We start from the raw sequence: 26,819 nt of genomic DNA on the forward strand, positions 1-26,819 counted from the left end.
GAGGACGGAGCCAGGCGTCTATTAATGCTTTTCCCCCACTGACTTCGTTTCAAGGAAAATCCCTTAACCTCCCTCTGAACATGAAAACACTTTCTGAGCAGGAATCCAGAAACGACCGAGCCAACGAGTTCTGTAAACATCTTGTGTCTAAGTTTCCCTGCAAGGTGACACAGCTGCTCTCTGTCTGCTGCATTACTCACTTTCATTTCCCTTTTAGTCGCTGTTCATTCAGAGCTTCTGCTCAGGGGTGAAAACTCCCATAAACCTCCATCAAGACATCATAATACGCCATGAGAGAGAGAATCCCCAGAACTGCATTAGGTGCACTGATTCCATGAGAGCAGCGGTGTGGAAGTACTTAAGAGAAGTGAATTCAGATGATGAATACAACTTCAAGCTCCACCACAGGACCACTTTGGCTTGTGATGCTTCATCAAAGCAGATTCTTCAGAAAAGCTTCTTCTTGGGCTCCAGATGTGGCCATTCTGGTTCCAACAAAGGGTTCAAACGGGGCGAGATGGGTTTATAAGTTGATGGCAAAGACAGAACCAAACCAGGGTTCAATGGTTGTATTGGCTTGTAGGTCAGAGCTAAACAGTAAGACCGAACAGGGCTGCTTTGGGTTCCACTTTAGGGCCAAACAGGTGTAGTTTGGGGTACTGTAGGCTGCTGAGTGGTGCAATGCTAAACAGGGCTTGACTGGTTTCAACGTAAGTAACAAACAGATGTAGTTTGCTTTTAACTAGGCCAAACATGGCTATTTTGGTTTCTATTTAGGCTCCACATTGGTTTTTACTCTGAGGTGCAAAAGAACCAGTTGAGTTTCATCAAGTCGGCCAACCAAGGCTGCGGTTCCTACAGCAAGGGACTGCCAAACTGGTGTACTTTGGTTTTTAATAAACAGGCCAATCAAGGCTGCTTTGGTTCCTATTGGTGGGCCAAATAGGGTTAGTTTGACACTGACAAGAAGGCTGAACACGGCTAGATTGGTTTCAACTTAAGCTCCAAATGTTGTCAGTTTTGGTTCTGATTTAGTGCCTAAGAAGTAGCTGTTTTTTACCTCTAAGAGCTTTATTGGTTTTTAGGTATTTGGTTTTACTTATGCAACAGACCAACAAGATTGAGCTAAACCAAGCTACTTTGTTTTCCATACAGGGCCAAGCATGACCTTCAGAGCATGTTTGCTAAGCTAAGTTAGCATCCTAAAATCCTGCAGGAAATGAGAACTTTTAGCAACAATAACTGATTCTCCAACAAACCGCTTATTAAGCAGAGTCTGAAGTCTGTCCTCTGACAGCTGGATCTCTTTAGGGCTTCATCTGAGCATCTGTGTAACTTTCCGAAACAGTAAATCATCATCAATGTTCTATTCTCTTATTTGTTTGAGGACCTTATAATCTAGATTCAGATTTCTCTGTAAGTTGATCTCATAGAAACCTTGCTAAGCTTCTCATCAATCCGATCTGTGTTTTAGAACCTCATTCACAACCAATAAAAAAAACTAGAGGTGACTGTGAAGAGCAGAGCGTGATATACAGAGACGTGTGAAAGTGTTTCCACAGTGGGGGGGTCAGAGGTGACTGTGAACCTGGCTGTGATGCTGCTCCGGGTTCATGCAGAAACATCCAGCAGGTCAAAGGTTCTTGGTTTTCTGTCAACCCTCAAAGTGACTGAGGATGCTGAGGTTGCAGAATCTCAAACACGCATAAACGCACCTTACCTCCTCACTGTTTTTATTCAGCGTGTGTGTGTGTCTCATAGGACCTCTGTGACCTCAGCTCTTCTAAAAAGACAAAGGGATTTTAGCCTTTGAACACCATTTACATGCACTAAAACCTATGGAACACAATACAGGGTAGAAAGAAACCCAAAACCTGATAGAGTTCCTGTGTGTGTGTGTGTGTGTGTGTGTGTGTGTGTGTGTGTGTGTGTGTGTGTGTGTGTGTGTGTGTGTGTGTGTGTGTGTGTGTGTGTGTGTGTGTGTGTGTGTGTGTGTGTGTGTGTGAGAGCAGTGTTTGGCTGCAGGAGGGATGGATGGTGTGAACAGAGGCACAGTTTTCTGTGTGTGACTGCAGCAGAAATGTTCCTTATGACAGTGTTACATGTTTCCCAGCATGCATCTGGCTGCTCACCATGAGGTTTCCTGAACCTCTGCAGCAGATTCTGACCTGGTTCTGTGGTTCTGCAGGCTCAGGATGTATTTACTGTAATTATGGATGCAACGGTCCAACTTTCCCCACCCCCGAAAACAACGCTCCGCACAGAGCCCCTATCTGACATCAGAGATCTGGTTCTTTTCACACGCTGTAAACTGGAACCAATTTGTGTCGTTAAAGGAAAGGTAGCATGAGGACACACGTTGTTGTTGTTGTTGTTGTTGTTGTTGTTGTTGTCGTTGTTGTTGTTGCACTCAGAAGAGACACCAGTAACCCTCAACACAATAACAGAAGCTCTGGATTGTTTGTGAAGTGGAAAGACTTGTTTCTGCCCGCTTTGTTTGTCCATTTCACCTCCATTAAACTAAATGTCTACCTCCACACCAGCATGCACAAAGGCTCAAAGAAGCACGACATGGTGGCGATCAAATCTCTGTCAATTATGCGTCAAGACAACACATTTAACAAGACTACAGGGAATGAATCAAAACACGAACAGTAGCACCTTGTCTTGCAGTTATTTCTCCACTTTTTCTTAATTGAACCTTTCTAAATGACTTTTTTGCAGAAAGACTGGCAGCTTTAGACATCTTAAAAACACCCTTTTTATTTAGTGATCTTAAACTCATGCAGTAACATAATGTCTTTCTAACTGTGAATGTGGCCGAGGCATTGCAGAAATATAAGTTGGTGATGAAGCGATGAAACTAACTCAGAATCAGAATCAGTAGAAACACTCATGAGGAATCTGTCACGGTGTTTTTGGTCCAAGGAAGCTACACTAACTTTAGAAATATAGCAGTGTTCGAGTTGAATGTGTTTGAAATAAAGGTATCAGTGTTTTACATTAATGTGATGCCGTAGGGACAGAAACGTACACCTATCTCAGGTCCACATGTTCATATTTCACCTCATTGTGTTCACCTGTTCAGAGTTTGATTTATATGCATGCAGTTTGCTCGTACCTGCACCCTTGCTTACGTGTAAGAGCCGTTGTAATGGGTTCATGCTGTGGTGTTCTTCACTGTGTGTACCATGAGGTTACATGGGGTGTTTAAGGTGTGTGTTGTCCCCTGATTGGCTGTGTCCGACCCCGGAAGGGGAACTGGATTTTGACCGCCTGTAGCGCGAGTGTGAACCAGAAGGACTGTTTGTTATGGACTGAAATATCGAATGGACATCAAAACCACGATGCACAACTGGACAATAAAGGGATTGTGTTTGTGCATCTGATAAACAACAACACAACCTGTAAACACAGGTGTCACCCGTGGGAGTTAAACCACCACAGGAGCTTCAGTGTGAGGCTGAAGCTCAGACACAAACTCCAGATGTTCATTGTCAAACTCCGCTGCAAAAACACATAAGACAATAAAGCCTTGAGTCTATGAATGAAAATGCTTTCCACAGTTCGGTTAAGACAAAAAGCTCCGACCTAAACTCCGTCCCACACCTCTGGGATTAGCAGGGATCAGACCTGAGACCAGAGTTTAACATCAGCCGTGCTCAGACTCTGCAAGCCTCTGCAGATGTTCGAGCGGTTTAGCATCTGGTGGAAAGTCTGAGCGGCTGCCGCAGCGGCGCAGGCTCAGCCAGGGCGACGCATGTAACGTTCAGGAGCCTCTGCACCTCTGAACACGGGACTCCATCAGAGCGGGGACTCGGATACTGTCATAAACGCAGTGATAGCACGGTGCAGAAGCACTCATTAAAGTACAGCAAGGCTCGTTCTGGAGCTTCCCTTCCTGAGGTCATTCTTAACAGACTGTATGCATGTTACTGATGCACTATACTATATTACTCATGAGTGTGTATTCCACATGATGAGGAACCAGGAAGTATAAACAAATAGAAGAGAGTCCACACGGTACATTCAACCTTTTATTCTGCTTAATATTCCGTACCTTACACACTTCATAATATCCCGCTTCACATTTTGTTTTTGTTCATATTTTTGTACATTTTTAGTCCGAGTATATTTTGGGTTATTTTATCTCTGTTGTAATCTACTGTCTTTATGTTGCTGCAAAAAATTCCGCCCGTTTTATTTGAATGCAATCCATGTTCCTTTCCTGTGCAAAAGCAAGTCTACGAAGACAGAGGGTTATGTTGAATAGATTTCATGCATGAAACCAGCATGACTCGACACGTGTTGCTGCTGGACCTCGGTAGGAAAACGCAGCTAAAGTTAGGAATAATTGATCCTTAGGTATCCGATGAACGAGCTTCTGAATCACAGAATTACTGAAGAGTAACGTCCAAATGTGACTTAAGTATTTGCCTTAACTTAAAGTACTGATATTTGCCTCAAAGTATGAGGTTGCAGTACATGGAAATACTTTTAAACTGAGTTCAGTACCTGAGGAGATGAACTCAGTTTCCAGCTCTAACACAAACCTGTGTTTCTCCTCAGTGATCTCCTGGAGGATTTAGAGAGGAGCCCCCACGCTGCCGCCATCGCAGAGTGCTTCGTGGAGAGGGTGAGTACTGTGTGTGTGTGTGTGTGTGTGTGTGTGTGTGTGTGTGTGCGTGCGTGCGTGTGTGTGTGTGTGTGTGTGTGTGTGTGTGTGTGTGTGTGCGTGCGTGTGTGCGTGCGTGTGTGTGCGTGTGTGTGTGTGCGTGCGTGTGTGTGTTAGTTGACAGGAAACACGACACGGTTAACCCCCAACACCCTGTAAAGCAGCACAACTGGACCCTCTATTCACTGCTACACACACATTTACACACACACCAGCTGCTGCTGATCAAACCAACACCCCATGAATACATGTCCTTTGTGTGTGTGTGTGTGTGTGTGTGTGTGTGTGTGTGTGTGTGTGTGTGTGTGTGTGTGTGTGTGTGTGTGTGTGTGTGTGTGTGTGTGTGTGTGTGTGTGTGTGTGTGTGTGTGAGTTCATGAAGGACTTCCTCTCTCATGCCTTAACGCTGAGAGGAGAATCCAGGAATATGAGAAGAGTGAGGAAGACAAATGTGAAGCAATTGGAGACCTTCAGTAAATGGAGGCCACGTTCAACAGCTGATGCCAAAGGACTTCTGCTCTCTAGCGCCTCCTTCAGGACAGATGTTACAGATTGCACCTCAGATAGGGAAGCTTCCTTTCATCAGGAGGAGTCAGGGAACATTTCAGGAAATGGATTTATTTTCTGCTGGAATAATCTCCTCTTTGTGAGGATTAATAGAAGAAGTACTCAGATCTTGTAGTTAAAGTAGAAGTACTCAGGTCTTGTACTTGAGTAAAGTAGAAGTACTCAGGTCTTGTAGTTAAAGTAGAAGTACTCAGGTCTTGTAGTTAAAGTAGAAGTACTCAGGTCTTGTACTTGAGTAAAGTAGAAGTACTCAGATCTTGTACTTGAGTAAAGTAGAAGTACTCAGATCTTGTACTTGAGTAAAGTAGAAGTACTCAGATCTTGTACTTGAGTAAAGTAGAAGTACTCAGGTCTTGTACTTGAGTAAAGTAGAAGTACTCAGATCTTGTACTTGAGTAAAGTAGAAGTACTCAGGTCTTGTACTTGAGTAAAGTAGAAGTACTCAGATCTTGTACTTGAGTAAAGTAGAAGTACTCAGGTCTTGTACTTGAGTAAAGTAGAAGTACTCAGGTCTTGTACTTGAGTAAAGTAGAAGTACTCAGGTCTTGTACTTGAGTAAAGTAGAAGTACCAGAGTGTAGGAATACTCTGTCACAGTTAAAGTATTCTAAATGTTCCTCCAGTGAAAGTAGAAAGTACTCTCCTCTAAATGTACTTAAAGTAGCGACAGTAAAAGTAGTCATTGTCTGATTGGTCCATTTCAGAATAATATCTCTGATATGTTTTATAATGATTGATCAGTAAAGTGTTCTCAGAGCTGGTAAAGGTGCAGCTAGTTTGAATGGCTTTGTATACTGCAGGGTAGCTGCTGGATTTACTGCAGGTGAACTACAGTCTGATTTAAGGGAGATTATATTTACCATCAGTAATCCTAATCTGCCTGGTAACTATGTAGTGGAGTAGAAGTAGAAAATAGCATCAAATATAAATACTCAATAAATACACAAGTACCTCAGAATTGGACTGAAGTACAGTACTTGCGAAAGGTACTTGTACTTTGCAGCACTTTGTTAATATTCTGCGTGTTTCTGTGAATAAAGAGGATGTTTTCTGAGGGTGAGTCTTAATGAGGAAGTGGACATTAGATTAAACTGTTAGAGGAGAAGAGCTATTTCAGGAACATAGAGCCGTCTCTCTCTGAGGTCTGCTGACTCACTCAGGAGAGGGCCTTTATTTCAGACCCGTTGTAAAGATGGATACCCCTGATACTGTATATGTTGTTGATATGTACTGATGTCCATCTTGTGTTCATTCTGTGTTAGTATTTATACAGCAGGGGGAGTAAGCAAAATGAACACATATGAATAAATGCAGAACTAATAATAAATTAAATAAAACAAAATAAAATAAAAAAATACAAATAAATAAACTTTGTGATTTTTTCCTCGTCTTGGAGTTTGAAAAAAAAGCAGTAAGTGTGTTTATGATGCAGAAATATAGAATATCCAATCACAGGAAACCTAACCCAGCCCGGTCAAATATCCAGCTGGGTGTTTCAGTGACCTTAATGAATTTGTTCATTCAGAATGATTTCATACACTGCGTCTGTCCTCCCATGAAGTGAAGTACTGCATTATGGACGACGGTAACGCTTGTCCTCTGGTCTTTTGTTTTTCAGAGCGAAACCTTCGACATCTACACCCTCTACTGCATGAACTACCCAAAGTAAGTGAAGCGAAATTAGATTAAATTAGTCTAATTAACTTAAGCTCTGCTCACTGCGCTGCATTCTTCCTCAGGATTGGGAGGACTCGGGTTTCCCCTTTTTGTTTTGATATATTTATTCTTAAGTGCAGTCTTCAGCTCCTTCATTAGGAGATTACACTCGTCCATGATGTCCATGATGCGTGATGTAGATCCGGCATTAAAATAATAGTGTCTTCACGTCTTAAAGCTGCTGAGTCATATATCACACCTCCAACAACAGATAGATCCAGAGCTCCGGTTTCCTTTACTTCCTCTCCAGAAAAAAGGAGAGTAAAAGAAAGGATCAGAAATCTCAGTCTCAGTGTCAGCCTGCTGCCTGCCACTCGTCCCCCGCAGACCCACCGGACATCCATCCCCTATTTACTCTCCGTGAGCTGTCTCTGCCGTCTGACCAGACACCTGACCCCATCTCCATATCTCTGGACTCAGTAAACCCTTTCTGACCGGACATCTTCCAACTTTTTTAGAATGTTCGACTATTTCTTCAAATTGATCACTAGTTCCCTAAAAGATCTGACTTTCTTTTGTTTAATTCTGTATTTTTTCGAAATGTCGACTTTTAGAGATTTCCGATTATTTTTCAAAATTCTGATTTTTTTTCCTGAAAAAATCAGAATATTTTTCTGAATTTCGACTTTTTAAAATTGTCCCAATATCTTCTCATTATTCCAACTCCTTCATCATGTAACCCTAATCATCTTCTTTTAAAAATTCACACTTTTTGTCTTCCCAAATAGTTTTCTCCCAAAACATCCTGACTTTTTTTCAAAGTTCAGATTTTCTTTCCAAATGTCGACTTTTTCATCTGACACCAGCTTCATATTTCCGGACTCTTTATACCTTTTTCTGACCAACAGAAATATTGTTCTCTGGCATCTCTTTAGTGTTTAACGGGGAGAATTTGGGACTTGCCGACAGCAGAAGTGAAAGTTGCAGCCTCTGAATCAGCGAAATCCACAGAGCGATTAAAACGACATCAGCAGACGGGGATGTGATGTCAGTGCGGATCCAGAAGGGGTCGGGGGGGCGGGGGGGTGGGGTCCAGATGCTGGGATGATTAATGCTCCACTTGGATGTTTGTAATGCTGTAAATTGATGAGCTGTAGAGCCGGGGGGGGGGCGGGGGGGGCGTCTCTAGAGCCAGTTCTTTAACAGAGCAGGAACAGGTCCAGTAACAACACACATCAAAGAGGACGTGCAGGTTATTGAGTTTACTTTGGATCCTTTGTGAGGGACGTGTAGGGCTGCCTGTCGGTCTGTTAATCAGACATCACAGTGACGGGCCGTAGCGCACACGTTAAAGCAAATAAAGAAGGTGTTGTTGGCGTCTTAGAAAGAGCACTGCCGTATTTTACCTGCAGAGTTCCTCATTATTGGACTGAAATGTGCAGCTTTTAATGGTAAACTTGGGAAGCACAAAAGGAGCAAATGTGGCATGTTGTGTTTGAATCTGGCTGTGATTCAAAGAGCAAAAATAATAAATATTCAGAATACAAGCATTCTGCAGAAGTCAGTCCTCCCCCCGTCGTGTTGTCCATTATCAACAAATGCCCTCGCAGGCAGCTCGAAATCCTACGTTTTGGTTCAGATCCGGGTCGGATTATATTCTTACTGCAATGAAACCACATTGGGTTTACCTTGGAGATGGACCAAGACTAAATCCTGCAGAAGAAGGAACCCTTACTGGTCCCACAGAGGGGAAATGTACAAGCTGCATTTGACCCATCCCAGTGTGAGGAGCAGTGGGCTGCCATCACTCCACAGCCCAACAGAGGGGATTGGACCCGTTGTATGGCAGCAGTTGCGATGCAATGAGTGCAAATATAACAAACAAGAAATGGTGTAAAGACAGCTGAGCCCTATACGCAACATCAGAGCCAATGCAATCTCCGTCTTAACGTAGAAATGTATGATTCAAATCCATATCAATTCAACTAAACTACACTTTGAGAAAACCCTCATCTCACACAGTCATTTTCATCTCTTTTTAAGTCATAAAACATATGATTTGTTCAGTTTTCAAGGGTCAGAATGGGTCAGAACCACCATTTCTTTCGGGAGAAAAGCCAAAAGGTGAATTATGAAGCTTTCTTATCATGTCAGTGATGGAAGACAATGGCAGATGTGATTACGAGAGCCACTGAAATAAAGCACTGGGAGAAAATATAGTCATTAATACATCTGTTATCAAGACGGCACCACAAAAGTTCCCATTGTAGTATCTTAGACGCTTTTGCATCATAAAGCGAATATCTTTTGTACAGCGACTTCACGAGCCTCTAAAACGCTTGGATCGCTGTTTAATAGACAATTGGATAAATGCATCCATTTGATTTGGATTAAAATGTGACTGCTTGCACCATTTCAAGGTTTCAGTCTCATTCTTCACAGATGTTGACAAAGATCCAGCGCACAGAGGATCATACGGAGACGTTTATCCAATCCCTGCCCTGGTTCTGTTTCCTGCTTCTAGCACCATCCAACACGTTTAAGAAAATAGAGTCATCTGGTGCGGCAAAGGTTTGTTTGTTCTGGAACCAGACTGAGATAATTCTACTGCAGTGAGACACTTCGTCTTTGAAGAAATGGGAATATGTGGCATGAGAGGAGGGAGGTTTGTTGTTGTTTGCATGGGTCTGAGAAAACTAGTGAAGCATCTAAACACAACTTGGCTCTCTGAAGAGTCTTTTTAGACTTCACGGTGCGCGATGGAAAAGAAAGAGGTCCTTCAGACCCTCCTTGCCTCTTGTTTTGTGGTTTTATCCAAACCCTTTGAGCTCATGTTTATGGAGGTCCAATCCAAACTGAGGTTAGCTCTCTTCTTTACTTCTGAAAGCCGGTCTGATGACGCTTTCACTGAAAAACTACCATCAAAGATTCAACATTGACTGGTGGTTTTAGTCCTCATGCTGCAGTACCGCCTGCCAGACATGATGCAGCCGGTCAGGATCCTCTCTATGGTGCACCAGTAGAGGGTCAGGAACCAGTAAAGGGTCAGGATCCTCTCTATGGTGCACCAGTAGAGGGTCAGGAACCAGTAAAGGGTCAGGATCCTCTCTATGGTGCACCTTTAGAGGGTCAGGAACCAGTAGAGGGTCAGGATCCTGTCTATGGTGCACCTTTAGAGGTTCAGGAACCAGTAGAGGGTCAGGATCCTATGGTGCACCGGTAGAAGGTCAGGAACCAGTAGAGGGTCAGGATCCTCTCTATGGTGCACCTTTAGAGGGTCAGGAACCAGTAGAGGGTCAGGATCCTGTCTATGGTGCACCTTTAGAGGGTCAGGAACCAGTAGAGGGTCAGGATCCTGTCTATGGTGCACCTTTAGAGGTTCAGGAACCAGTAGAGGGTCAGGATCCTATGGTGCACCAGTAGAGGGTCAGGAACCAGTAGAGGGTCAGGATCCTCTCTATGGTGCACCCGTAGAGGGTCAGGAACCAGTAAAGGGTCAGGATCCTCTATATGGTGCACCCGTAGAGGGTCAGGAACCAGTAGAGGGTCAGGATCCTCTCTATGGTGCACCTTTAGAGGGTCAGGAACCAGTAGAGGGTCAGGATCCTGTCTATGGTGCACCTTTAGAGGTTCAGGAACCAGTAGAGGGTCAGGATCCTATGGTGCACCAGTAGAGGGTCAGGAACCAGTAGAGGGTCAGGATCCTCTCTATGGTGCACCCGTAGAGGGTCAGGAACCAGTAGAGGGTCAGGATCCTCTCTATGGTGCACCTGTAGAGGGTCAGGAACCAGTAAAGGGTCAGGATCCTCTCTATGGTGCACCAGTAGAGGGTCAGGAACCAGTAGAGGGTCAGGATCCTCTCTATGGTGCACCCGTAGAGGGTCAGGAACCAGTAGAGGGTCAGGATCCTCTCTATGGTGCACCCGTAGAGGGTCAGGAACCAGTAGAGGGTCAGGATCCTCTCTATGGTGCACCCGTAGAGGGTCAGGAACCAGTAGAGGGTTAGGATCCTGTCTATGGTGCACCTTTAGAGGGTCAGGAACCAGTAGAGGGTCAGGATCCTTTCTATGGTGCACCAGTAGAGGGTCAGGAACCAGTAGAGGGTCAGGATCCTCTCTATGGTGCACCAGTAGAGGGTCAGGAACCAGTAGAGGGTCAGGATCCTCTCTATGGTGCACCCGTAGAGGGTCAGGAACCAGTAGAGGGTCAGGATCCTCTCTATGGTGCACCTTTAGAGGGTCAGGAACCAGTAGAGGGTCAGGATCCTTTCTATGGTGCACCTTTAGAGGGTCAGGAACCAGTAGAGGGTCAGGATCCTGTCTATGGTGCACCTTTAGAGGGTCAGGATCCTTTCTATGGTGCACCCGTAGAGGGTCAGGATCTCTGTGTTAGATATCAGAGAGAATGCAAGTTGAATGCACTTCTTTTTGCTCCGTTTTTATGCACGAGGTGTTTGCGTCTCCACAGTTGATGTCAGGGAGAGTCTTTTGGAAACTCATCTTTGCAAATGTAAACACGACGTAAAGGCGGACTGAAGGGGGAGCGGAGAGAGGGGGTTATTGGTGTTCTTCTGCAGGACGGTGTAGTGTTCCCTCTGATTGGTGGAGATGAATCCAGGCTCTGGGAGCAGCTGTAATTATCCACAGCCTTTAAAAAACACGACTGCAAAATGTCTCCAATTTGTAATAACAGAGAGCAGCACACGCGGTGGATCGATAACAGAGAGGCGAGCGTCGCGGGCAGGAAGTCCACTCGTCCTCGGATGATTTGATGGGAATCTTTCCAAGCTTCGTTTCGAGGAATGTCTCTAGTGTATGTTTTTCATATCCGACATGTGCTTTAAATTCTTGCTGCAGAGGTTTATCCCAGACTGAAGCCAGTCTCCTTCAGTCTGGGTTTGTCTGCGGTCAGAGATTGCAGCTGTTCTTCTCTGGTTTCTATCGCTGCAAATAGTTTTGTCTTTAGTTTGGGCATTCATCACCTTGCATTATATTATACACACCACACACACTCACTCACTCACTCCATACTGGTAGCTTTCCTTTGGTTTCTTTATCCAATTATAATAAATACTTTGCTTTATTCATAAAACATTCTGTTCATTTCCCGTCACGGAGCCAGGTTTAGACATCTGTCCTCTGACATTGGATTTCATGCTTGCTGCACGTCTTGCTACGACCACACGCCTAAAAACCTTCTGTACTTTAGTGCAAGTAAAGGCACAAGGGTCCTGCTGTCAGGATCACAATGCTTCGTTCATCCCCAGAGGAATTGGGGTTTGTAACAGCTGCTCCATTTGAGAACGCCATAAAATCAAAGATGAATGGATAAACATTGTGTATTTGTTTGGTTGCAGAGGACGGAGTAAACAAAGCACTGATGAAATATCTACTGTGAAAGCTTAACGTGTAGAAGGGCTAAAGGGTCCATCCTCTGAGAGCAGGAGTAGGATATGGGATGTCTCTGGTCTCGATTCTATGAATTGAAAGCGATTAGATTTCCTAACAGCAGGACGCATGATGAAGTGTTTCTCTCCTGATCTGCAGGTTTATGGCTTGTGTTGCACTTTAAGTGTTTGCTAAGACATGGTGATCCCAATATAAATGCACTCTTTATATTATTTCTAAAAGCCTACATAGCATCCAAAGATTACCAAAATGTTTCATCCTCAGGAGAGCAAGAATATGTCGGAAAATGTCCAATAAATCCACTCCCATCTGGCAGTCTGTGGAGGTCTGAGCCATCCAATCATCACCAATCATCCTGTGAGGAGAACACATGCATAAATCAGAAGATGTTCTGGATCCGGATGTTGGATGAACTGCCATGATGGAGCATTTTGTAATATTTTGTGGCTAGAAACTAAGAAAATAGGCTTTATTTTACCGTGCAAATACCATTCATCACAGAAACTAAAGTATGAAGAGGTCTTTAAACTACACCCCATCTCCTAGAAAAAACAGATCCACGACTAACTATGTTTTATAAGTTGCTTAACGAGGAAGGACGTTGCTTGGTGGACGACAGAGTTGCTTCTGGTTAGATCTGGACTGCATTCAACGCCTGCTTCCTCACAACGTACGATAGCTTAATGCAAGAGGCTGGAGTTTACTAGCTGCAAACGTTCAGAGACATCTCCTGCACGACGCCCTGATGGTTGAACAGATACCGTCTTTCTGCTGCCGCTGGGCTGTGAGGATCCAGGCTGCAGATACAGTGCGGTTGTTCTCCTGCTGAACTCATCAGTCTGCAGAAGATATTACCAACGCTCTGAGCAGCATCTATCTGGGGGAAAGGAACCTCCTCTCCACCCCCATCGCTACCTTGGCCTCCTTCCTGCTCCCTCCCCTCATCCCCTTCCCGTCTCACCGGCGCTGACAGAGATTCACCGCAGCGTGACGCCGACAGTCTCCTCTTCCCTTGCCTCCTTTCTCCTCTCATGTCTCCTCTCGTCTCCCTCCTCCTCAGCTCCTTTCGTTCAAATCTTTTCACAAGACCTTTAACATTTTATAATAACCGTCATTAATAATTTGTAAATTGGTGTTTAATTTGGTTCCTTCCTTTGTTTGAGTTGTGAGGAATGAACTTGGTTTTGGCTCTTCGTTTTGTCAGAGCTCCAAACACATGTGGACTTCTTCTTCTCCTTCTTCTTCTTCTCCTTCTGCTTCTCCTTCCTTTCCTGCAGTCCTTTCCTCCTTTGTTTTCAGAGGGTCTGAGGGTCGAGGAGTTCCCCTTCAGCTCCTGCTGCTCTGGACCTGCTCCACCCTGTTTCTCTTCTTCCTCACTTCCCCCCTTTACGTTGCTTTTCTGTGTGTTTGTGTTTTGAAGCTTTTGTTATTTGGGATATAACTTGTGTGTAATAACCCCCTCTCTCGCTCTCTCTCTCTCTCTCTCTCTCTCTCTCTCTCTCTCTCTCTCTCTCTCTCTCTCTCTCTCTCTCTCTCTCTCTCTCAGCTGTGTGTCGGTGCTCCGGGACTGCATGAAGAACAAGAGTCTGGTGAGCTTCTTCCAGGAGAGACAGACCACCCTGAACCACTCCTTACCTCTGGAGACCTACCTGCTGAAGCCAGTGCAGAGGATCCTCAAGTACCACCTGTTACTGCAGGTAATACTGCAAATACTGCATAAATACTTCAAGTACCAGCTGTTACTGCAGGTAATACTGCATAAATACTTCAAGTACCAGCTGTTACTGCAGGTAATACTGCAAATACTGCATAAATACTTCAAGTACCAGCTGTTACTGCAGGTAATACTGCGAATACTGCTTAAATACTTCAAGTACCAGCTGTTACTGTAGGTAATACTGCATTAATACTTCAAGTACCAGCTGTTACTGCAGGTAATACTGCAAATACTGCATAAATACTTCAAGTACCAGCTGTTACTGTAGGTAATACCGCAAATACTGCATAAATACTTCAAGTACCAGCTGTTACTGCAGGTAATACTGCATTAATACTTCAAGTACCAGCTGTTACTGCAGGTAATACTGCAAATACTGCATAAATACTTCAAGTACCAGCTGTTACTGCAGGTAATACTGCAAATACTGCATAAATACTTCAAGTACCAGCTGTTACTGCAGGTAATACTGCAAATACTGCATAAATACTTCAAGTACCAGCTGTTACTGCAGGTAATACTGCAAATACTGCATAAATACTTCAAGTACCAGCTGTTACTGCAGGTAATACTGCGAATACTGCATAAATACTTCAAGTACCAGCTGTTACTGCAGGTAATACTGCAAATACTGCATAAATACTTCAAGTACCAGCTGTTACTGTAGGTAATACTGCGAATACTGCATAAATACTTCAAGTACCAGCTGTTACTGCAGGTAATACTGCGAATACTGCATAAATACTTCAAGTACCAGCTGTTACTGCAGGTAATACTGTGAATACTGCATAAATACTTCAAGTACCAGCTGTTACTGCAGGTAATACTGCAAATACTGCATAAATACTTCAAGTACCAGCTGTTACTGCAGGTAATACTGCGAATACTGCATAAATACTTCAAGTACCAGCTGTTACTGCAGGTAATACTGCGAATACTGCATAGATACTTCAAGTACCAGCTGTTACTGCAGGTAATACTGCGAATACTGCATAAATACTTCAAGTACCAGCTGTTACTGCAGGTAATACTGAGAATACTGCATAAATACTTCAAGTACCAGCTGTTACTGCAGGTAATACTGCGAATACTGCATAAATACTTCAAGTACCAGCTGTTACTGCAGGTAATACTGCAAATACTGCATAAATACTTCAAGTACCAGCTGTTACTGCAGGTAATACTGCAAATACTGCATAAATACTTCAAGTACCAGCTGTTACTGCAGGTAATACTGCGAATACTGCATAAATACTTCAAGTACCACCTGTTACTGCAGGTAATACTGCAAATACTGCATAAATACTTCAAGTACCAGCTGTTACTGCAGGTAATACTGCGAATACTGCATAAATACTTCAAGTACCAGCTGTTACTGCAGGTAATACTGCATTAATACTTCAAGTACCAGCTGTTACTGCAGGTAATACTGCAAATACTACAAATACTGCATTAATAGTACATGTATTACCTCAAATAATACCTGATACTACAGGTTACACCTCGAAAACTACCAAATAGTAAACTTAGTACGCTAACCTTCTTCTAGAGGTAATATTCCAATTCCAAAATCACAGATCCTTCAAAAAACACTAGTTTATTCCTTTGAATCCTTTTATTCTATTTCAGATATTATTCTCTGATTTATTTTTAGGGTTGTGTTGAGGAAGAATATAAGATAATAAGATTCAACTTTATTGTCATTGCACAGAGTACAAGTACTAGGACAACGAAATGCGGTCTCTGCATTTGACCCATCCTAGTGTTAGGAGCAGTGGGCTGCCATTATGTACGGCGCCCGGGGAGCAGTGTAGGTAACCAGTGTCTTGCTCAGGGACACCACGGTGGCACTTGGTCTTTCGGGGACTTGAACTGGTGACCTTCCAGTTCCCAGGCCAAGCCCCTATGGACTTCGCCACCACCGCCCTAAATTAGTGGTTCCACTGGGGCTCGAACCCAGGACCTTCTGCGTGTAAAGCAGACGTGATAACCGCTACACTATGGAACCTATATGACGACAGACTTTAAACCTCTATTCAAAGAATATCCAGATAGAAGCTTTTAATGTCAAAGCCACAGAAGCGTCACCGGCATGTTTCCCTGCTACACTTTGACTTTACTACGCTCTCTGTAGGTACCTTTATCCAAAGCAATGTTCAATAAGTCATACATCTTTGGAAGAATCAAACTTAGAACTCACTGGTGTTATAAAGCGGTGGTGCCGAGGGAGTTTAGGGCAAGAAATTATATTGAAGCAAGAGGGTGTAAATACTTATTTGTCTCATAAGTTCCACCTCTGACTTTTACAAATGTCTTACTTCAAACAACTGAAGATATTCAGCAGACAGTCTCATCTATAAAACACCAGGACACACAGACACACAGCTTCTCCCAATGAACGTGTTCACTGGTTCCAGTCCAAGCCCACCTCTGAGACACACACACACACACACACACACACACACACACACACACACACACACACACACACACACACACACACACACACACTTTGCTCTCTGTTCTCTGCGGTGTGTGTGACTGTGTGTATTTGTTGCTCTGTCCACAGTGGCCAGTACAAACACTGGTGCTACATCTGTTTGGAGCTGAGCTGGGATTTTCCCATAATCCTCAGCTGTTCCTGCTTTGCTTGTCTCTGTGATGAAGTGCTGTGTCAGCTGCTTGGATTCTTTGTTTGGTTAATTATTTCTTTGTGTTTACTGCTCTTTCTAAAACATTATTACACCAGTTAGTGGAATACTCGCTTGGTCAGCTTGCAGATAACGCAGTCTGTTATTTCTGTTGGTTGGGCAGTTCTGATCCAACATCCACTCGTATCATTCTGCAGAAAGAAGTCCGGTGGATTTAACGTCAGCTGTGGAGAAAAAAACACATGCATTTTTGCTGTTGCTCCTTCAGAAAACACCGTGCAATACTTTTTAATACTCAGTTTCTGCTATTATTGGAGACTATATTAACGGGGAGTAACATGATTGCTTTCCAGGAAATCATCAGGAGAATATGGTTACTAAGTTTTACCCAATAATATGTAGTAGCTACACTTTTAATAATGGAAAAATGTAGATCATTTATTAGTAATTATGTTGGTTTTAAAGTACGAAGTCCCGGGAGTGAACTTCCGCTTCAGTAGTTTCATTGGTAAAACATAAACTGTGATTCAAAGGCCAGAGAACCCTGATCAGTGCCCTTCCTTACAGGCAGTACGATCACCTTTAAATCAATATGTCGTGTAAAATGATGATGTGTTGCAATCAGCTGTAACATACCCTCATGACAAGTGGCTCTCATGTCTCCTCAGGAACTTTCCAAGCACTTCGATAAGAGCGACCCCGGGTATGAGATCATCGAGGACGCCATCATCACCATGACGGCGGTCGCCTGGTACATCAACGACATGAAGAGGAAGCAGGAGCACGCAGTCCGACTGCAGGTGAGAGGCTACAGGCCGGGGTTTAATAGCTGATGCAACTTCTGGGGATTCATATCACTCCATATCGGGCAGTTACATTATCAGAGAGCGGGTCCTTAGAGAGCAATCTGGTTATTTGACGAGTGTGTTTTCACTTTGAAGGCATTAGCTCTGTGGCAGTGTTGCGTAACCAAAGAGACATAAATATAGAACAGAGAAATGAAAGATATAGTTGTATATGTAAAATAAAAGATTGCAATAATATGATTATTTTATTTTGTATTATTCTACAAAAAGCCTTTGACCTCCAGGGGTGCCTTGAGGACGCTGTGATTTACTTTTAATACATTTTTAAGACCAACCTTTGTTCTGTGACTCGATGTCTCCGCACTGAAGGTTTAAACTTCAGGAACGTGAGTCAGAAAGTAATCTCTGTGCAGACCAAGCGGCCTCAGAGCGTTTCACTGTGGATAAGCGCTCGCTGCACCAGGTGTTAACAGACAGCCGGAGGTCAGCCGTCGACCTTTAGGTGTCAAACTCTGCCACCGCCGCATTCCTGCACTTCCCCCGACACGTGTTCACACCATGACTCACACACGGAACATGTTATGAACTGGTTCCGTGTGTGTGTGTGTGTGTGTGTGTGTGTGTGTGTGTGTGTGTGTGTGTGTGTCAGCATCCTCTTTCTCCTGTCATTTCTCTTTGACAGTTTTGTTCCTTGTCGTTCAATCGAAGCTTTTTGTTTGTTCCTTTGATGTTCCAAAATGCAAACCATTGTCAAATGTCTGCCTAAAAGGTATCTAGTATACTACTTCACCCTCCTTGATGTTGCAGAATCGCCCCATCTTTACGAGGCTGTAGTAGCTTTGCACTGATATCAAAGGAAGCCTAACACCAACTGTTTATTGGCTCCCAACATGTAAAGCTGACAGGAGAGAAAACAATGCTCTGAAGTTAAGCTCATAAATATCTAATCTGTACTCCCATTGAGGAGGAGGAAGGGTTTAACTTCCTTATGATAGTGTCACCAATTGTAACGCGCTCCACTTGTAGAGCATCTTTTAAAGGAGGTCTTTCTCCTGCAGCTGGTTGTTTCGAGGTCAGAGGTCGCCTCCACAGCTGGCCGCTGCCTGTGGCTCCGCAGAGGTCTCATTAACAAACAGTTGTGACTATTTTCTGGAAACACGGAGTCATCCGGGTCGTAGTTTAGGAATAGTTTAGCAGCTCTGACCTGAGTGTGATTAGTGTGACCTCTAACCCCTGAAGCAGGAAATGCTCAGGTGTTGACCTTTGACCTCACAGCAGCTGGAAATGAAGGTGAAATGTTCACACAGGTGGAGCAGGTTGGCATAGTTATTGAACTGATGTTTCCACATGATGTTAACTTAACAAATCGCCTCAAACGGGAGGTTCTTGAGTCTCATTTCTGCCGTCAGGAAGCATCCATTTTTATTTTCAATTTGAGGCGTAATGATCCCAAATCTAGATTAAACCCATTCATGACCTTTCTCCTTAGAAATCCAAGATTGTGAAGTTATCTGAAAGGAAACTGGACTTTTTGTTGCCTTTACTCTTCCATAACACCATCTTCTACATCTCAATCCAAAGGAGCTAACATCTCACAGTGCGTGTTTGAAAGGGCTTACAGGCGAGGGTATAACCAGCTGTAATACAAAGCTAAAAGATATTCTCCAGCAGGGATTATAATGTGTTGTACCAAAGAAATGTGAACCCTAAGTTGATTGGACCAAATTAAGGTGCAGTTTTTGTAAAGTTATCATTGTTTTACAGCATTTTCAGGATGTATTGAGACCTACGAATGTCTTCTGTGTGACAATTTGATTCTAAAATTCACATTTTCTATTCATAACCTTCAAGGTTTAGGTAGTACAACCATTTTTATTTCATACGTGCTGGCTGCTCCTGACAGAAAGCTAACGTAAGACTCTTTTATTAGTAGTTTAGGACTGACTTCAGGTGCTGTTCTTGAGACGTTCGGTCTGTTTTAGAGCATTTTGAGGATATTTTGCTACCTAAGAAAAGGATCTCATCCAAAACAGAACCTTTCCATATCTACCTTTTTAATAAATCCTCCTGACAAGAACCCACTAAAACCAATCTATTGAACCATTTCCTAGAGATGATCATAATGTTTTCTACCAAGAACATGCAGTCTTAAAGGCTCTTGATGGTTTGGGTTCGACCCTACGAAGGAATAAAGAGCCTGTTCATCTCTGAAGGTTCAGCCATTAGGACCCAGGACCTCTGCAGCTTAAGGAGAGTGTGTTTTAGAAACCTCTCCTCTCTTACCCTCTTAACCTCTGACCTCCTTCTCTCAGGAGATCGAGTCCCTGCTGGTGAACTGGACCGGTCCGGACCTGGGCGGGTTTGGAGAGCTGGTTCTGGAAGGTTCCTTCAAGGTCCAGCGGGTGAAGAAGGAGCGAGCGTTCTTCCTCTTCGACAAAATGCTGCTGATCGCCAAGAAGAGGCTGGAGCAGTTCGTCTACAGCACGCACATATTCGTACGCCTTTCCTCGTTCCTGCTTTTCAATTCAGATTCAAGCTGTTGTCCATATGACCATAAAGCCTTTGGAAAGGGAGCAACCCTAATATATTTAGTGCACACTGAAGGGCTCAATGCACGCTCCGGTTGACCCGGGATCTGTTTCCATGCAAACATCAATTTTAAAGATGCACCTGCAGCTGTGGTGCAAAAATATAAGTGTAATGGTCTTTAAATCCCCAGATTTTACACATGGGGTTGGTAAGCTACATTTAAACCCTGGGACCCCCTGTCTCTCTGCAGTGCTGTAACCTGCTGCTGGTGGAGACCCTGAAGGACTCGCTCTGCTTCAAAGTGTCCGACCAGACCATCCCCAAACTGCAGCACGTCGTACAGGTGAGCGCCGGAGAAGAAGTAGTAGGAACTAGAAGATCTCGATATTTAAATGGAGGTCATGTCGTAGATCCTCCTGAGATAGAGCTGGCAAACATCTTGTGAGGTAGACTGTGAAGTGTCTGAGCACCTGTTCCACCTGTGATCTGTGCAGACGAAGAACCAGGAGGAGAAGAGGCTGTGGGTTCACTACCTCAAGAGGCTGATCGTGGAGAACCATCCGGCCTCTCTCCCACAGAAGGTAAGAGGGGGGGTGACAGGTGATTGGGTTAAGGTGATTGTAAACAAGGCTGTCGGTTTAACCCCGAGTGTGTTGACGTCAAAACAGAGCTCCCTGATTAGCCCCAGAGCTAACACGGGGCTAGCTGCAGGTTGTAATGGGCACTTGTGTGAATCTGGGTTAAAATCTGTGTCATTTGTGCTGTCTGTTCCTGGAATCAATACGGGTTTGAAAACACTTGTATTCCTGCAGTTCTGGCAATATTGAAGCCAAAAACATCCAAGTAGTAGAACATTAGTAGCTCTGATAGTTAATAAAAGTTGCTGTTGTTACGTAGTATGAGTTGTATTTGTACCAGTGCAACTTTTTCTCATACATCTTTACAAAACCTCATGTGAAACTGCACAGATTCTCCACTATTTCAGATATGCTGCACATCTCTTACTGTAACTTGGCATTTACTCATTGTAAGTCCTTTAATGTACACAATATATCCCACACACACTTCTTGATTCTACTATAGCTTTAACAATCATTTTTGATACAATATTTCTCTATGTTTTCATATTTTACACCTCATTTTGTGAATGATGCACCATTTAATATTAGGTCAAATCCCTCCTCTGTGAAGACTGACTCTGACTCTGAGATGTAGTATATATGAAAGTATATTAAACTATGTCTTATACTTATATATCATTATTACTGGCTTTGTTTCAGTACGGTACACACATCTTCTGCTGGTCTTTGCTGCCCTCTTCTGCTCACTGCAAAGCCATTCAAACTAGCTGCACCTTTACCAGCTCTGAGAACACTTTAATGATCAATCATTATAAAACATATCAGAGATATTATTCTGAAATGGACCAATCAGACAATGACTACTTTTACTGTCGCTACTTTAAGTACATTTAGAGGAGAGTACTTTCTACTTTCACTGGAGGAACATTTAGAATACTTTCACTGTGACAGAGTATTTCTACACTCTGGTACTTCTACTTTACTCAAGTACAAGACCTGAGTACTTCTACTTTACTCAAGTACAAGATCTGAGTACTTCTACTTTTACTCAAGTACAAGATCTGAGTACTTCTACCCTACTCAAGTACAAGACCTGAGTACTTCTACTTTACTCAAGTACAAGACCTGAGTACTTCTACTTTACTCAAGTACAAGATCTGAGTACTTCTACTTTTACTCAAGTACAAGATCTGAGTACTTCTACTTTACTCAAGTACAAGATCTGAGTACTTGTACTTTACTCAAGTACAAGATCTGAGTACTTCTACTTTACTCAAGTACAAGACCTGAGTACTTCTACTTTACTCAAGTACAAGATCTGAGTACTTCTACTTTACTCAAGTACAAGATCTGAGTACTTGTACTTTACTCAAGTACAAGATCTGAGTACTTCTACTTTACTCAAGTACAAGACCTGAGTACTTGTACTTTACTCAAGAACAAGATCTGAGTACTTGTACTTTACTCAAGTACAAGACCTGAGTACTTCTACTTTACTCAAGTACAAGACCTGAGTACTTCTACTTTACTCAAGTACAAGACCTGAGTACTTCTACTTTACTCAAGTACAAGATCTGAGTACTTCTCCTTTACTCAAGTACAAGACCTGAGTACTTCTACTTTACTCAAGAACAAGATCTGAGTACTTCTACTTTACTCAAGTACAAGATCTGAGTACTTCTACTTTACTCAAGAACAAGATCTGAGTACTTCTACTTTACTCAAGTTCAAGATCTGAGTACTTCTACTTTTAATGAAGTACAAGACCTGAGTACTTCTACTTTTACTCAAGTACAAGACCTGAGTACTTCTACTTTTACTCAAGTACAAGATCTGAGTACTTCTACTTTACTCAAGTACAAGATCTGAGTACTTGTACTTTTACTCAAGTACAAGACCTGAGTACTTCTACTTTTAATGAAGTACAAGATCTGAGTACTTCTACTTTTACTCAAGTACAAGACCTGAGTACTTCTACTTTTACTCAAGTACAAGACCTGAGTACTTCTACTTTACTCAAGTACAAGCCCTGAGTACTTCTCTCTCCTCTCCACCTCACCATATTTCTTCTTCGTTGGTGTTGGAGGGCCTCAGGCTCAGAACTGTAATCTTTTACCAGACGTCCTTCAGAGCGTTGCCCTCCTGCTGAGTTCCTCCTCTGCGTCAGAAGACCCTGCTAATGGTTCTGTTTTGGAAACTTCGATGGTTCTGGTTAGGTTCAGAGCTTATATCCCAGCATGCCATGTGCATTTTGGTGTGATTATAAATGTTTCCAGACACACACACACACACACACACACACACACACACACACACACACACACACACACACACACACACACACACACACACACACACACACACACACATTCCTCTTGTTGTTGTGATCCCCATCTCCCGAGTTTTAATTAATTCCTGCTCAGCTTTAAGTCTTATTTTATGTCTGAATGACAATGAGTTCCTCTCTTTGTTTCCAGGCGAGGCAAGTATTGGGAGACAACTTCTGCCAGTGTGAGTACACACACACACACACACACACACACACACACACACACACACACACACACACACACACACACACACACACTCACTCACACTCACACACAGTCTTTGTCTACAAGTGTGATGACATCACTTCCTGCCTGCAGCTCCTCAATTCGACCTGAAGAAATCCTCCACCTCGCCGCGACTGGACGATCCGCACGGATTCCACCGGGGCCGGCGCCAATCAGGTCAGGGTCAGTGGACTTCTTTACTCCGCACGTATACTGGGGGTACACAAGTAGAGGATCTGAGTACTCCTCCCTCCTCTGGTAGTGACTCAGCAGGTGTGTGAGAGGTTAAATGAAATGCCTGAGGGTCTCGTGTTCCTGCAGAGCCCCCCGAGCTGCTGACCTACACTCCGGAGAAGTCCAGGAAGAGTCTGCCGCTGCTGCTGGACGGGAACCTGCCGTACCGGCGCTCCCGCAGACAGTCAGGTACACACTCGCCTTCAGCCTTCGGCACTCAGGGCACACACACACGCACGCACTCACACACACACGTATGTCATCACCCGCAAGATGGGCTTGGTCACCTACGAGGTCCATCACCCAGAGAAGAGGAAAACAAAACAGACCTACCATGTGAACTTACTAAAAGAGTGGAAGGAGCGTCCAATCCAGGCCCCAGCAAAGGTTCTGCTGGTGAAGGAGGTGGATGCAGAAGAGGAGGTGGAGACGGGGTTGGAAAGTCTAACCACAACTGCCATTCCTGTGCTGGCACATCTTGCACCGGAGCAAGCTACGCGGCTCCTGCGGATCTTTCAGGAAGTTCCATCACTTTTTGCTGCCAGTCCAGGGAAAACCACCATTGTTGAGCATGTCATTCGCCTGAAGGATGGACGACCAATCCGCCAACGTCCCTACCGGGTCCCACAACAGCTGGTGGAAAAACTGGAGAAAGAGGTGGCGGAGATGTTGAAGCTTGGGGTGATTGAGCATTCCAACTCGGAGTGGTGCAGTCCAGTGGTCATTGTCTTCAAAAAGGATGGGTCTCTCCGGATATGTATTGATTTCAGGAAGCTCAATGCCATCTCGGAGTTTGACGCCTACCCCATGCCAAGAATTGATGACTTGCTGGAGAAGATCGGAGCTGCCAAGTACATCACCACCCTCGATCTGTGTAAGGGATACTGGCAGGTGCCGCTGGAGGAGTCGTGCCGGCCATACACAGCGTTCAGAACACCAGCTGGACTTTTCCAGTTTACAGTGATGCCATTTGGACTGCATGGAGCCCCAGCCACCTTCCAGAGACTGATGAACAGAGTCCTCCAGGGTTGTGACAACTGCAGCGCAGCTTATCTGGATGATGTGGTGATCTTCAGCAACACATGGGCGGAGCATACCCAGCACCTATCACTGGTCCTGGGAAGGATTCAGAAGGCTGGGTTGACACTCAACCCTTCCAAGTGTGAGTGGGCACGGCAGGAGACACGGTACCTGGGATACCAACTCGGAAGAGGAGAGGTGCGGCCGCAAGTGGATAAGGTGGAAGCTATCCAAAACTGCCCTCGACCTCGCACCAAGAGGGAGGTAAGGTCCTTCCTGGGATTGGCTGGCTGGTACAGACGGTTCGTGCCCCAGTTTGCAACCATTGCAGCCCCACTAACAGCCCTGACCTGTAAGGAACAGAGGAACCCAGTAACCTGGTCAGACGACTGTGAAGCAGCCTTCTGCACCTTAAAAGCCTACCTGTGTTCTTCCCCTGTCCTAAAGAGTCCGGACTTCAACCAACCATTTCTGGTACAGGTGGACGCCTCCACAGTCGGCCTTGGAGCAGTCCTGGCCCAAGGGGACCCTGGAGAGGAACATCCAATCCTGTACCTAAGCCGCAAGCTGCAGCCACGCGAGACCAGGTATTCTACGGTGGAACAAGAGGGCCTGGCCATAAAGTGGGCACTGGAAAGCCTGCAGTACTACTTGCGACATAAGATTTTCATTGCCAACATATACGCTGTATCTGCTGTGCATATGACAAATAAAACCTTGAAACCTGCTTGGGCGGGAGTTTGATCTGGAAACTGACCACAGAGCTCTCACCTGGATCAACTCCATGAAGGACCACAACAGCCGCCTTACCCGATGGTACCTCTCACTACAGCCTTTCAAGTTCACCATCCGACACCGATCGGGCAAGACCAATGTTGTGGCAGATTACCTTTCCAGGTTGCCGCACATCGCCAACCTAGGGGAGGAGGGGGATAATGTGACGGAGCGGCTCTGTCACTGACCGGCTCTGTCACATGCTGCAGCGCATACACACACACATACACATACACGTTCACATTCACACACATTCCCTGTTCCCTTCCGTTCTTGCATGCTTGGTTGACAAACCTCACTATTATAACTGTTTTCTCCTCTGTGTTAGTAGCGCGACCATGGGTGCACACTTGGCCGTTCTCGTTGCATTTAAGCATACATTTACACAAACCTGATTTTAGACGGACATTTCTTCAAGTGTGGGAGGCATATGCACCACCGTCTCCTCTTCCGGCAAGAGTGGCTGGCAAGACGGGCGCACCATTTCTCCCGGTTAAGTAGTGAATTCTCGCGCGCTTGCGAGATGAAACTATTGGTGGTATGAGAAAGTTAAGCCCAGTGGGAGGGGCTATACAGTTAAAAGGGGCTGGTTTGGCCTGGGACGGGGTTCAGTCTGGGGAAGCTACAGAGCAGGTAGCACCTGTAAAGCCCAGTGAGAGTTGGTTTAAGCGTTATGATATGTCAGAGTTAATGAGGAACTCCATTTGTTGTGAATACTTGTGTTACAGGGTAAACTATTTATGTTTCCAGTCTTTTTCCACTATTTTCATTTTTTGTTGTAAATAGTTGTTTTTCACTTTGGGAGACCGGCAAAATAAAATAACGTCACTACTTCTCCGACTATGCCTGTGTTTGTGGAGGTATGAAGTAGAACCCCGCTACATATGGTACACACACACGCACGCACTCACACACACACACACACACACACACACACACACACACACACACACACACACACACACATCTGTCTGTTCTGCATCCTCTCCAGCTGTGAGACTGTGTTTCTCTTCCAGCTCCGGCTAAAGACATCGAGGCTGCGTTTACCGGCGGTAAGAGCACTCACACACACACACACACACACACACATTAATCACAGTGAGGATCATCAGGAACACACAGCCGCTCCGAACAACTCATCACCGCGTTTGGACAGAACCTTTCAACAGCAAGATATCTTTTTTATTGTACAGGCTACGTTGAGTTCTGGTGTGAAAATGCACAAATCAGATTGTTGAGACTTTAATCGTTATTTAAGATGAAAGACTTTTTACAATGTGCGGAGGCCAAACCTAGCATGCTACATCACCGGCACCAGCAAGAAAATAGAACTCAAAAGCACAAGCAGACCATGTGGAGTTTTCACAAAGTTTTCCAAATATGGGCAGATGTAGACCGGATGTGGTCCCATCTGCGCATGCTTTAACTTGCCGGTTGGTAGGATCAGTTTTTTGACTGGTGAAGCTGAGCTGTTGTTTACCTAGCATGTGTAACGTATGTTCGAGTGCTTGGTGAAATAAACCGTGTAAAAGACAGATCGGATTCCCGTGCTTGAATAGGACACTGTTTCACCAGTAGAAAACCCCCTTTTGCGGTGGGAAGTATTAGATTCAAGTAGTTCATTTAATAAAACCGTACAGACCAGTTT

The 26,819-nt window shown here is 44.3% G+C and overlaps 1 protein-coding gene and 1 non-coding gene across 4 annotated transcripts in view; one reads left to right on the top strand and one right to left on the bottom strand.

The window, feature by feature from the left end:
* LOC134879916 (pleckstrin homology domain-containing family G member 2-like) overlaps positions 1 to 26,602 on the top strand; it is an 87,583-nt gene extending 60,981 nt beyond the window's left edge. For 2 of the 3 annotated variants that reach the window (XM_063906488.1, XM_063906490.1), the window contains 11 exons: positions 4,570 to 4,636; positions 6,859 to 6,905; positions 13,851 to 14,001; positions 17,341 to 17,472; positions 19,791 to 19,973; positions 20,258 to 20,350; positions 20,502 to 20,588; positions 23,066 to 23,099; positions 23,237 to 23,326; positions 23,465 to 23,566; positions 26,188 to 26,602. In XM_063906488.1, the coding sequence (XP_063762558.1) occupies positions 4,570 to 4,636; positions 6,859 to 6,905; positions 13,851 to 14,001; positions 17,341 to 17,472; positions 19,791 to 19,973; positions 20,258 to 20,350; positions 20,502 to 20,588; positions 23,066 to 23,099; positions 23,237 to 23,326; positions 23,465 to 23,566; positions 26,188 to 26,264 (1,063 nt within the window). In that variant the 3' untranslated portion in view covers positions 26,265 to 26,602. The remainder of the gene's footprint in view (positions 1 to 4,569; positions 4,637 to 6,858; positions 6,906 to 13,850; positions 14,002 to 17,340; positions 17,473 to 19,790; positions 19,974 to 20,257; positions 20,351 to 20,501; positions 20,589 to 23,065; positions 23,100 to 23,236; positions 23,327 to 23,464; positions 23,567 to 26,187) is intronic. The other variant, XM_063906489.1, reaches the window with a different exon arrangement.
* trnav-uac (transfer RNA valine (anticodon UAC)) lies at positions 15,957 to 16,029 on the bottom strand. The gene has a single exon. It is a non-coding gene; the product is annotated as a tRNA-Val (tRNA).
* Positions 26,603 to 26,819: the final 217 nt, after the last annotated feature.

Source organism: Eleginops maclovinus, chromosome 18 (genome assembly GCF_036324505.1).
Source record: "Eleginops maclovinus isolate JMC-PN-2008 ecotype Puerto Natales chromosome 18, JC_Emac_rtc_rv5, whole genome shotgun sequence".
Classification (NCBI taxonomy): domain Eukaryota; kingdom Metazoa; phylum Chordata; class Actinopteri; order Perciformes; family Eleginopidae; genus Eleginops; species Eleginops maclovinus.